Below are 13,460 nucleotides of genomic sequence, written 5' to 3' on the forward strand. Positions count from 1 at the left end.
CACATCGTACATTAGGATCAAAGTTCCTTGAATGTGGGTCAGGGGTGTACCCAAAAAGAGGAGTGATCATGTCCTTTTGTCTCAATTTCTGAAATAAGCTAGTATATGATTCTCCAATTGGTGTGAAATTATCCCTTAGCTTCTGTTTCTTTTCATTGTTTGGCTTGGAGAGAAAATTGAATATAGAGGGGCTTGGGTATGTTGGTGGAGTTGAAAGATGATTCTGAGGGGTTGACACACGTCATTGCGAGTAAGACGGGGTTCCGACATATGGATGTTCATTATAACTAGGATACTGAGGGGATGAAATGAAATATAATGGATGTTGTGCATATGATTGACGTGCACATCTCCAATTTTATCGTGGACCTGGCACAACAGTTGCTACATCCTCTTTTCTTTTGTTTTCACCAAAGCTTCCTGAACCACTTTGAATTGCCTGTGTTGTTGCTTTCAAAGCGGCCTAGCTGATAATTTTTTCTGACTTAATTCCATTCTCTACCATCTCTCCAACTTTAATAACTTCAGCAAATGTGCTTCCAAAAGTAGAAAGTAAATGATGGAAATAATCAGGTTCTTGCGCTTGCAGAAAGATATCGATTATTTCAGACTCCTTTATCGATGGTCTGACTCTTGAAGCCTGCTCTCTCTATCTGACAGCATATTCTCAAAAACTTTCAGTTGTTTTTTTTTTTCTAATGTTAGCATGCGTAGTGCGATCTGGCACTATCTCAATGTTATATTGAAATTGTTGAAGAAATCTCGAGTCATGTCATCCCACACGTGTCAACGGGAAATGTCTTGGTCAATAAACCATTCAGAAGCTATTCCTGTCAGGCTTTCTCCAAAGTAAGCCATCAATAATTCTTCTTTTCCTCCTGCACCCCTTAATTGATTACAGAACTTTTTCAAATGAGCCACAGGGTCGCCATGACCTTCGTATTTGTCAAACTTTGGTATTTTGAACCCTAGCGGCAAATGGACGTTAGGAAACATACATAAATCTTTGTATGAAACACTTTTTGGTCCTCCTAATCCTTGGATATTTCTCATACTCTGCTCCAAGCTTCTTACTTTCCTAACCATCTCCTCTTGTTTCCCATTTTTAACAATCTTCTCAATCACGATTGGAGAATCATGTTGATGAGCATAATAATGTGGATTTTGGGTTTTGAAAATCATTTTAGGAGGATACAACAGATCAAGACTTGGTTCCCCCATATTCTTCAGTGCTTTCGATTGATAGCTCGTGATAGTTGGTGCCACAGAAGTGAAAAACGGGTTATTTGTGATAGACAAATTTGGTAAGCGCATGGTAGAAGTACCAGCAACGCCAGACATATTAGCAAATGGGCCGAATCCATGTGGGTATAATGGATTCCTAGTTTGAGCTTGAGCAAGATTTGGATCATTCGTAGTCGAAAGTCTAGGGATTGATGATGGCGGGGCTTGTCCATTCAACCAAGCTCGATACATCTCCGCCATCTGTTGTTTCAATAACTTAATCTCTTCCATTGATGCTAGTTCTTGCGAAATCACCTGATTTTACTCCTCCTCACTGTCAAACCCTACACCCTCTTTGCGGGTCATTTTTCTCTTTTATTTGAACCTCTGTTACATGGATGAGAAGACAACTTAGCCACAAACCAATCACCTTAATACTATTTTGATTTTGGAGAAAATTAATGTGTCAGAGTTTAATTTTTTTCAGATCACCGAATCCATTGAGGACCGCTTGCGTATCTCATTAATATGAGAATCAGGCGTGCGTAGTTCTCAAAATATATTTCGTACAAAACTTAGCATCAAGAACCCTAAAGGTTCAAGACTGTTAAGATTTATATAAATATATTTTTTTTTTGTAGAAACTTAGCCTCATGATCCCTAAAGATTCAGGGCTGTTAAGATTTATATATTTTTATTTATTTTGTAAAAACTTTGCCTCATGATCCCTAAAGATTTCGGGCTATATATATATATATATATATATTAAAAAAATCTTAGCCTCACGATCCCTAAAGATTCAGGGCTATTAAGATATATATAAAAATTGGACTTGAGAATTTGAAAAATAATTATGAAAGTAATCATATTTTCAAAATATTCCCCAATAAATCTATGAATAATTTTTCAAAAGATAGGGTTGTATCCTGGGAAGGACTTCCTATGTATCCCACTAAGATGTGAGAATCAAACCCTCGTAGTTCATGAAGACTGTAAAATTATGTTACTATATTTTTAAAAAAATTTCTTTTTTTATTTTTTTTCTTTTTAAAATGATTCACTAAGTGCGAGGACAATTTAATCTCTTGCATTTTAAAGTTGCCTGAATTCGGTCAACAAACAAACAACCTTCTAAACAAGTGTCAAAGAGCGCTCACGTAGGATGCACATGTTGGTCTTTATAAAGTAGGTCACCTATCCTAGGCAGACCCGGCCTCTGTGCCGAGTCCTGCCAAGTCAAATGCATATGATGCAAATAATGCGACACCTAATAGGGATAACCAGATTTTGAGTTTTCAATTCTTCTAAGTTTAAGCTTGATAGAGATAGGTATCTAGACTGGCTTATTCGAGCGGACACTTGAGCTGGGGAAGGACAACTTGATCGGTAGCAGGGCAACACCGCCTTCGTTGCCGATCTGAACCCCGCCTAACATGTGTAACTATATCCTTCACCAGGTTCCTTGACACTCCGACTATCTAAAAAAAAAGGTGGGATGCATATGCTGCATTCCCTCTGTCCTATTTCAGAGACTTAGAGGGGGTACGCGAGAGAAGACAATATATAATATAGTTCAAATAATATCAAAGCAGTAAATGAGCAACAAGTAGCACATAGGGCCAATAAACACAATATAAAAAATAATTAAAGCAGGTAAAGTCAATATCAAAAGCTCGAATTCTTATTATTCCCCTGCAGAGTCTCCAAAGATGTCACACCCCTTTTTTCGTTGTTGTCTGTGTATGTATATATGTTGTTCGTGTGTTGTAGTGTGTGTATATATAGGGGTGTGATGTGGGCGGTTGAGGGAGTTGGAGGAAAAATAGGGGGTGGTTGGGGTAGGTTAGGATAGGATAAGATTTTTAATTTTTTTTTTTTTTAAATAATAATAATAATAAATAAATAAATAAAATAATAATAATAACATAAAAATAATATAATATAATATAATAATAACTAATTAATTTTTATATTTAAGAAAATATAATAAAAGTTTAAAAATAGCCAAAAATAAATATAATTAAGATAGTACTAAAACTACTAACTTATCTATTTAAAAAAAACATAAATTTTTTTTAAATTTTTGTATTATTTTTTTTAAATTGAAAAAAAAATAATATCCTAAAATTAACTTCATTTAGTTATTTATTAACTAAAAATTTATTAAAAATAAAATAATAATTAAAATAATATCGAATTATATATAAATATTTAATATCGAAAAATATATATATTACACTCGATGAGGGTCAAAATCACCTGTCTACATAATCAATTTACTTTTCTACCCCTCCAATTTTTTTTTGGACATCAATGCCCTTTTCCTCTCTTTTTCCTCCACATCACAACCCCTCTCCCCCCTCCCCCTCTCCTCTCTCCATCATTGTATAAATACAGAACCAAGTTAAAGGTTTTTGCTTTTCCGAGGTAAATAAGCCCTCTCTCTGTTCATTTCACAAAACCAACCAATATTTTCCTTCTTTTTCTCTCTGCAAAAAACACAAGTAAAAAAGAAAAGATTCATAAATATGAATTATTACTAGTAAAAAGGGTCTCTTTTTTCTTCATCAACGAAAAGTTACTTGTCTTTAAGTTCCATTCAAGAAACTACAAAAAGTTCAAAATTCAAGAAATTCTACCCAATCCATATATGTAAGTACCCCTCCTTGTTGTTGTTAATAAAATTAAATTCATATTGCATTATTTGTGCCTTGGTTTCAACTAATATCAACAATGTCATTGACTCCTTTCTACAAAAACACCATTTTATTATTCTGTTTTTCTCTGTTCCTTGTACTATTTGTAGTACACAAAAAATTAAAAACACACCTAAAGTATTCAATTTGCTAGTTTTTGCATGAACTTTTACCAACTATTCATCAATTGTTCTTAGCGATGATGATATTTGTTATAAACATAAAGAGAATAACTAATATTTGAAGTGTGTTTTGATATGTAGTTGGTGATAATTATGATACGATATGAAATTTGAAAAACCTGGATATGTGTTTTTGACTTATCATTTATTTTACTTCCTCTGTTTCAGCAGCTTCTTCTGTTTTTTTTCTTGGAACTTTACTTTGGTATGGATATAAAATTCTTCACTGATTTTTGAGTTCAGAATCTTTCTATCTCACACGGGGTTTCAGAAATTTTGATCAATTTTATTTGTTCCTTGTTTTCCCTACTTTAGTAATATTTTTATTTGAGTAAAGAGTTTATCAAAAACATACTATCTGTAGCTCACAGGATGAGGGTAAGATCTACGTGTATAACTACACAAAATATATTGTTGCTCAGGAAAAAAAGTTATTAACTTTATTACTATTATGGGGTTAAGATTTTTATCTTCAACTTTATGTTATATTTTCTCCTTTATTTGCTCACCATCTCCACTCTGTCTTCCATTCTGTAAAGTCCCCAAAAATAAAGAATAAAATCTTCAATCTAAAGTAATATTCTGGCTTCTCTATTTTACTTTTTTTTTTTTTTAATCTTTATTTAACAATTTGTTTTAAAAAAATTAATTTCTTTTAAAAATGTTTAGAGTGGTTTCTTTGTGTTTACTCTTTGTTCTCAGAAGCTGTCCCCAAATCTCCTGCAAATTGTTTCTCTTTAAATAATTTAAAATTCACCGTTGAAAACTCCATTAATGACTTGTTTATAGAACTAAACTATGTATAGTTGACATATAATTCAATTTTTCTTTTGTGTTTTTATGTTGACTTAAATGTACATATAGTGTCTTATACTCAAAACATTAATACAATTTTCTTCCTTTTTCCCTTTTTCCAGCTTCATTGGTAGTTTATTGCAGCCATGAAAACAGAGGAAAAATTATACAAGGTACAGTTTTTTTGGCAATTTCTCTTTGTATTTTTGTTTATATATGTTCTATGTTTTACGTCATCAAATATGTGGTATAGCAGATAAGTGAAGGTTTCGGTTTTGAGTCTTACTATAGAAAAATCTTTAAGAAGAAGCACTGACCGAATAAGCCTTAGAATCGTGAATCTGTATTAGTCAAGTTCTGGATATCAGATGAGAAATAAAAGAAGTGTTATATGTTTTACACACAGTAGAGGTGTGTCTGTGTGTTCTTGAAAATCTAGCGAGTTGATCTTGACCCTTTTTTTTCTTCTGAATTTTGCAGTCTTCGTGGACTAAAGTAGTAGTTAGGAAATGGTTGAATATGAGGAGCAAATCTGAGAAATTTTATTCAGATCACATAATAGATGGTAATATTTTCACATTTTATTGAACTTTTCAACTCTATTTTCATGTATTTTCTTTCTTGATTTATTAATTAAAATAAATTAATTATTTTAATTTTATGGGCCTAATTAGGTGGTAAAGGAGAAAGAAGAAGGAAGAGTTGCTCAGACGAAGGTAGTTGCGCCGTCGTGCCGGAGGAATTATCTGGTAAGAATCTTCGGTGATCTAAGGAGTTTTAAGTAGGCGTTTGAATATGTTTCATCGTGAAAATAGAAAAAATAATTTTTATTTTTAAAGTGAAAAAGTCATATTTGAAAATTAAATTTGTATTTTTTCGTGAAATAAATTAGAGTTAGTTTTAAATTTGTCATGTAATTTGGAGTGAAAAAGATAAAAATAAAATTTTTAAAAATTTTATGATGAAACCTGTTTTTTCGAGAAAAAAAAAGAAAAAATTTCATGCACAAAAGGGTGTTAAATTTAAATAGTCTGATTTTCCGTTGATTTGATAGAATCATAAATGGACTGCATGCATCTCTCCGTTGATTTGATGGACTTTTTTGATTATGTGATTTGACACAATATATAATCATAATTTAAGTTTTTTTTTGGTTTATAGTATCTAATCATTGCTTCTCCTTGTGCCACGTGTGCATGGTCCTACCTCTAGTGTTGATCATTCCTTTTTTTCAGTTTTCACCAATTTCTATACACCAGGCTCAAAGGCAATCTATGGAATCGTCTTGTGGTTATGAATTATGATACTCATATTTTTTCTTTTATTTTTTTGGTTCATTAGAGTATTACTCAATCCAAATATCTATTAGTAATATATTTACATTTATTCAGATTAATTAATAATTTCGTACTTATTTTCAATGTATTTGGTGTAAGTTGAATTTGTATTGCTCTTTATATTATTTAGCATGAAATTGTGGAATAAAAGGGGTCTAATATAATCTTCAATAATTTGAATAAAACAAAAACAATGCAAAAAGATCTTGTGTGTTATTTTCAAATTTCTTATGTGACGTATTACATAAATTTATAAAAAAACTAGAAAATCAATTGACTTAAAATTACAAATGAGAAGACATCAGGTTTATGACTACAAAATTGATCAAGCAAGCTATAGTAAATGACATAAAATTGTTTGTTATGTCATTTTCTTCGATTTATTTTGTAACTAGTGAGAGAAGCTCATTTCCTGAAATTATGACGCTAATATTATTATTATTATTATTATTATTATTATTTTGATAAAAATAAATTAAACTGAGTTATTTCATATTTGACAAGCAGAAAGTTGGTTGATGATGGAAAGAAATGGAGGAATTGGAGGAATTGAAGTACCAGTATTGGAGAAAGAGACATCCACTACAAGCGATCATCAAAATTTTAGGTAAGCCAAGAACAATAAATACATGTATTTTTTTTAAAAATAAATTTCCCTTTTGGGGAATTCCCCAAAGTCTAGAATTTTATGCATACCCATGTTAAGGTTCATGATTAGATCTTATAATCTGATTAAATTAATTAATTTATATGGAGAATAAATTTGGAATTTAATAAAGCCAAAGTATTGATCAAGAAACCGTATATTGTGCTTACAAGTACCTCTTGGCCATGTGAAAATTGACATCTTTTAAGTCATTGGTTTTAAGTACTTTTTGGCCATGTGAAACTATAGTAAGCTGGTCTCCGTAGCCTTTCTAAATAGATACTACTACACTTTTTAGGTAAAGAGGCCGTTTGGTAGGAGAGGTAAGAGATAACCAATCTCGAATTTAATTTTAGAATTGGTTTATCTCATATTTGATTGGAATAAAATCGCGGTATAATTTATTTCGTGATTAATTACCCTAAGTTTGTTGTGTTATTTTTATCCTACGTTGAGGATGAGATAACAATTCTGGATTAATTGATCCCGAATAAGTTGTCCCAGCCAAACAAGTCCTAGAAAATAATTATTGTATCCCAAGTACGTAGCTAGTCTGGTGCAGCTATACTGTCTTTGTCAACTAATGAATTCAACTTGTTTTTTGTATTGTTTAGTACTTTTATTAATGTTGGAAGCTTCTAACTTTAGCCCCGCCGGTTTTTGTGCTAACATAACTTTGTGATAGGCATGTGTGGTGCAACAAGTACACTAGCTAGTGTAATATGCAAAAGTATAGTGTAAAATATATATATATTAACCTAATTTCATCATGTGGGTGATGTTGATTAGTAATCTCACAATTGGTGTGTGGGATGAGGATTTGTTTCTTATACGATCTCGAGCAATTGACTTCTTTTTTCTAGTTGAGTTTAATTAGTACTTGTTCTTTTTCATATAATGCCTAAGGGTATCAATATCAAAGCCACCCCTCATATTATCCTGTTTACACTCCAATTGTCAGGCCTAGTCGTGCGTGGTGGTTAGTAATCCCACATCAGAGTGAGCAACGTATCTTATTTTATGATTTGAGCAATCCTTTTATGATAACACTGAGATTGAATTAATGGGCACATGTTTCATTTTTTTCTTATCAATTTGAAAGTCTTATTCACATTGAGTCTATTGTACGTACTTTCACATGTCCTTTTTGTAAGATGTTCATAGGGGTCCAAGTCAAGCAACATTATTCTTCGTGTTGCGTTAAATTCCTTCATTTTTTTCTTTTCAAAATAATATTTCAGAAGTGAGCAAATTGTAGTGATAGTGAAAGTTGAACTTACATACAATTATTATGACTTTGATATATAATTAATTTTGGATATATTTTGTCTTTTGAAAAATACTTATTCTTCTTATGATCTATAAATAATGAATAGGATGTTCGTGGGGACATGGAATGTAGGAGGCAAGTCACCACATCAAGAATTGGACTTAGGTGATTGGTTGAATTCAACTGCACCAGTCGATATTTATGTGCTTGGGTAACGCCTTATCTGTATTTGTTAGTCAATTTCATTCAAACACTCAAACAGTGATTTGTTTTCGATTGAATATCTAAATCTATAATCGTGTTCCTAGCTATCAGACATTTCTTACTCAAATCATGAAAAAGCTTCACGCTCGTGTTCTCAAATGTTTATTACATAGAATGGTTAATCACTTAAAACTGATCACCTTCTTGAATTATATGCATCAGCCTTAATAAGCCGTATAATCGGTTATATATTCTTATAAAGTCCATTTCACTTTGGTTAAAAGAGTGTCATCGTGTCCAATATTTTGGTCTATGATGTGAGAGTGACTTATATCAAGTGGCATGCTAAAAGGCATTTGTCTTTTATTTTGAATATTCATTTATTGCTATACAGATAGGGTCTTTAATCCCTTGTAATCCCGCCGTTTCAATTTAATTGTGTGATTTTGATTTAATATGAAATGTAAAAAAAATAAAAAATAGTTTTGAATTTTATGATCGTAAACTAAACATATATGAAAGTATCACGGTATTCTTTAATCTTGTGGTATTAAACATGTTGTGTGGAAAGTTGAAGAAGAGGTTCTTGCAATAAATTGGTAAATTTGTAGATCATAGGAGTAAGAAATTTTTGTGCTTTTTACTAACATTTTACCGAACTTCTATGAACAGGTTCCAGGAAATTGTCCCTCTAAATGCAGGCAATGTCATAGGTCCAGAGGACAGTGGACCAGCTGCCAAGTGGCTTTCGTTGATTCGCCAAGCTTTGAATCGCGACACTAGCTCCCCTGATCTTTCTCCTAATGACAACAACACCCCAAAATCCGAGGGAAAAAGTTCATCCCCGTCCTTCAATGACTTGCACCAACAACAATCTAGTCCTAAACCAAGGGTTAGCTTCTCGAATTTGATCCAATTCGAGAATGAACTCGAAAAAGATGATTGGGAGAGGCTATTGAGCATGAATGACGATGTATCTTCTAGTCCAACTTGCATGTCGAAAAGATATAACTCTTCTGGTCCAGGGCAAAATAGATATTGCTTAGCCGCAAGCAAACAAATGGTTGGGTTATTTTTGTGCATATGGACTCGTACTGACTTGTATCGACACATTAGCAATTTGAAAGTTTCATGTGTTGGAACAGGCATCATGGGCTATCTTGGAAATAAGGTACAAATTACTCGAACGATTTAAACTTATGTCATGCTTATTTATGAATGTTTCTTGATTTTGATCATATTGTAACGTCTTTTTCTTGATAGGGTTCAATATCGATCAGTATGACATTGCATCACAAGACATTTTGTTTCGTTTGTACTCATTTGGCATCAGGAGAAAAACAAGGCGATGAGATTAAAAGAAATAACGATGTCATGGAAATATTAAGGAAAACAAGATTCCCTCATAGAAGGATTATCGGAAAACCGTTTCCTCCTGATCACATTTTGGATCATGAGTGCGTATTTTCTTCTTTGAAATTAGAATTATACATTTATTGATACATAATACTTAATGTTGCACTATGACTAATTTGTCTTGCTTTCTTCTTTTGTTAATGTAGCAAGATTATTTGGCTTGGAGATTTGAATTACCGGCTAGCATCCGGTTGCGAGGACACATACGAGTTGGTAAAAAATAGTGATTGGGAAGCACTTCTAGAAAAAGATCAGGTAAGGCAACCGACGTCAACAACTGATTGTATTAAGTGATAGTTCATGACGTTCATTTTGATCTATTATGTGCATTTGCATCTAACATTGTGTTGTTTGTAACTGTTATGGCAGTTAAGGATGGAACAAAGAGCAGGAAGAATATTCAATGGTTGGAATGAAGGAAGAATATACTTTGCACCAACATACAAATACCTTTATAATTCTGACCATTATGTTGCTCATACTTGTACATCCAAGGAAAAGAAAAGGACCCCTGCCTGGTAAATTTTCCCAAATTTACTCTATTTTAATATTTCATACTAGTGAAATGTTCATTTCTAAAAAGCAGAAATTAGTTTGGGGTAAATTCTATAGTTAAATAGTAACATTCATCGTTAATTTTATTTCGTAATGGATTAACATAATGTTAGTTATGAGTCATTTTAGCGACAACATTCCTAGCTAATTTCATTGTTTTTGTAGTCTTGTTTTTAAATTAATATATTAATCAAGTGCATGCATTTGATACATTAATCAACCTATCTATGTATAAAGTACTAGATTAAAAATTGATTAGCATGATTCCATTTATTAATTAACTCTATTTAGTTTGTTGTAATGAACTTTTGTACAATCATTTTTCAATTGACTATGTTACTAGCAGCATTTTTCAATTGGTTAAAATTCCATACTATACTATGTTCATCTTATGTCCCTTGAAATCCCAAGTCAAAGATGTAGAAAATTAGGGAAGGATTCTCTTCAATAGGTTTATCCCGTTTTTTTTTTCTTTTTATAATCACGGTGAGTTAACTTTCGCACACACTGATTAAATTTATGGGATACATGCCATTTCCCACCAACAATCGATATTAGGTAAGGCTGTCCATTGACGCTATAATCGATGGGAAGAATCAACAAATTTGTCTCCGCTCGAATTCTATTTTTTGTTCCAACCTTTTTGATGGTTTGGGGGGTGGGGGTAGGAGGTTGATGCACCGACCATCTAAGAATTATACTTAATTAGAGATAATACCCAATTACCCAATTACCCTCCTGAACTATACTAAAAAAAGTTATGACACACCTCAACTTAAAGGGGGTCCTATTATCTCCTGAACTAATTAAAAGTGTAATTTTGAAACCATTAGTGCCTACGTGGCACAACACACTGAAGTGTCCACATAGGTACACGTGTGTGCCACATATGTGCCACGTATGTACTAAGGGTGTTAAAATTATCCTTTTAATTAGTTTAGGGGGTAATAAGACCCCTTTAAGTTGATGTGTGTCATATCTTTTTGGATATAGTTCAGAGAGGTAATTGAGTATTTTTCCTATTTAATTAAATGTGAGATTAGGAAAAAAGTTGAAGCACTTTCTACTTTTCATATATAACAATAAACCATTAACGACAATCTTATGCTAAAAGATTTGTCATTAGTGCAAGCTAATGCTTAAACTAGTTAAACATATGTAGAAAATTTGACAATTTAATCTGACAGACTAATAAATTTCACTAATATAGATTGTTTTCCCACACAAGAAGTCTACCTTGTAGGCCCAAACACTAATCTACATTATCACTTTGTCTGTGTTACACCTAATTCTGAGTGTAGTTGATCCTGCAACAATATTTTGAAGAATATTCTAATCCATAAATTTGAACTATAGAAGAAACATACATTCATTATATTTTCTCTTATCTTTCTTTCTTTGATTTCTTTGTACTTTTTTTGAGGGGAGTGGTTGGTGGTAGAAACACGTTTTTCTAATCCATAAATTTGAACTATAGAAGAAACATACATTCATTATATTTTCTCTTATCTTTCTTTCTTTGATTTCTTTGTACTTTTTTTGAGGGGAGTGGTTGGTGGTAGAAACACGTTTTTGTTTTCTATTTAGTGTTTGATATTTGCATTGAAGTTTTGATAATCGGATTTATGTCGAGTAAGGTTTATTAAAAGAGAAAACGTTCTTTGTAAGGATTTTTTCTAAATTTGAATCTTTTGAATAAAGATAGAGATATCCTATTCATCCCATCATAATCCTTCGTGGTGGTAATGAGAAAACTATTCACATTATTTGAACGCCATCGTTGAAGACTATCCAAAATCTTCCAATTATGTTACTCCATAAATAATCAATTATGATAATAATCTCAAATTTTGGTTAGTTAAATTGCACACTGAAATTACTATTTTCTTCTTGATTTGTCATGAGAAATCCATACATTGGTAACAAACACATCAAATAAGTTAGTTTTATTCCACGTTTTTTTTTTTTTTCATAGGACCTATAAAAAAGTTGCAATTTTAGCCTTTTCCAGGAATCTTGAACTTAAAATGCTTTTATGTTGTCTGATTCATGTATCGAAGCACCATATTTTACTCATTTATACAGCAAAACAAACTTGTACTAAAACATATTTTTTTGCTTAAAATAACAGGTGTGACAGGATATTATGGAAAGGTGAAGGACTAAAGCAAATATGTTATGTAAGAGGTGAATCAAAATTCTCAGATCACAGACCTGTCTACTCACTTTTCTCTGTAAATAATAATTTAACCCAAAAGTACCACAGTGAAAGAAAATATTTCACCACCCTTTAGTAACCAAAAGCCCGAAATCACTCAACAAACAGTGTCCAAAAAGCCCGAAATCCTTCAAACAACTAGGTCAGTTACCCGGCCCAGCCCATTCGAACTAAAGAGGAGTCAAGTTGAGGCTTTTCGATGAATGACAGTCTGACATGTGGGCCAAGCATGGCCCGTTCGAAGTTTCCAAAAATTTTTAATGGTTTTGGAGATTGTGCATAGTGAATTTCGATATAGTCAAGTGGTTTTTACTTCTTGAAAGTCAGTCTATTACCCTTCCTTGATCTCATGCTTTTTCTTGATCAACAATCAACTAAAGTGATGTGGGTCAAGGTGTGCTAAGTGGCAAATGTAGTGGAGCTTTAACACGTGGCATTAAGAAATGATGTTATTGCCATGGCTTTGTTGATAATATTCCAATTGGTTGAGAAACTAAGCTCAACTTTTGCAAGAACTTCTTTTTTATTATTCTCTACATTTTCTGTATTTTTTTTTGTTTTGTTTTTTAATTATTGGGAAAAGAAGAGTAAAGTTGGAGGGCCTAATTATGGCACATGTGAAAAGGAGTTTTTTTGTTGTTAAAATATTTTGGTTGAGGAACTTGAGGGAAGAGGAGCATGTGGCCTCTCGTCAATTTTGTAACCTTAATATTTTTGGTTCTTTAAATGATATTTTTTTAAACCTTTTATGTATCTAGTTTTGGCTATGGAGATATTTGCCATGCTTTTCTTCTCTTTTAAAGACTGATGTTGTATGAAGTAAAAGTCGGGCCATTTGCATGACCGAATTGGTGAGAGACATATGGAGGAGGTGATAAGTTAGGTTTGACTTAATCGCGATGAAACATCAAACGTAT

General features: G+C 32.3%; 1 protein-coding gene across 3 annotated transcripts; it reads left to right on the forward strand.

The window, feature by feature from the left end:
* The first annotated feature begins 3,639 nt into the window (after nt 1–3,639).
* Nucleotides 3,640–13,055, forward strand: LOC107842904 (type I inositol polyphosphate 5-phosphatase 8). Of its 3 annotated transcripts, none has more exons than XM_016686953.2 (11): nt 3,640–3,876; nt 5,020–5,070; nt 5,378–5,462; nt 5,572–5,646; nt 6,742–6,841; nt 8,257–8,361; nt 9,027–9,525; nt 9,618–9,811; nt 9,917–10,025; nt 10,140–10,288; nt 12,457–13,055. In XM_016686953.2, the coding sequence occupies exons 2-11, from the start codon at nt 5,044–5,046 to the stop codon at nt 12,617–12,619; spliced, it is 1,506 nt and encodes a 501-aa protein (XP_016542439.2). In that variant the 5' UTR covers nt 3,640–3,876; nt 5,020–5,043; the 3' UTR covers nt 12,620–13,055. The 3 variants fall into 3 exon arrangements, with proteins under 3 accessions (XP_016542439.2, XP_047252684.1, XP_016542440.2); XM_016686954.2 differs by lacking the exon at nt 3,640–3,876 and adding an exon at nt 3,931–4,676; XM_047396728.1 differs by lacking the exon at nt 3,640–3,876 and having other exon boundaries at nt 3,910–5,070.
* Nucleotides 13,056–13,460: the final 405 nt, after the last annotated feature.

The sequence above is a fragment of the Capsicum annuum genome, chromosome 9, assembly GCF_002878395.1.
Source record: "Capsicum annuum cultivar UCD-10X-F1 chromosome 9, UCD10Xv1.1, whole genome shotgun sequence".
NCBI classification, from domain to species: domain Eukaryota; kingdom Viridiplantae; phylum Streptophyta; class Magnoliopsida; order Solanales; family Solanaceae; genus Capsicum; species Capsicum annuum.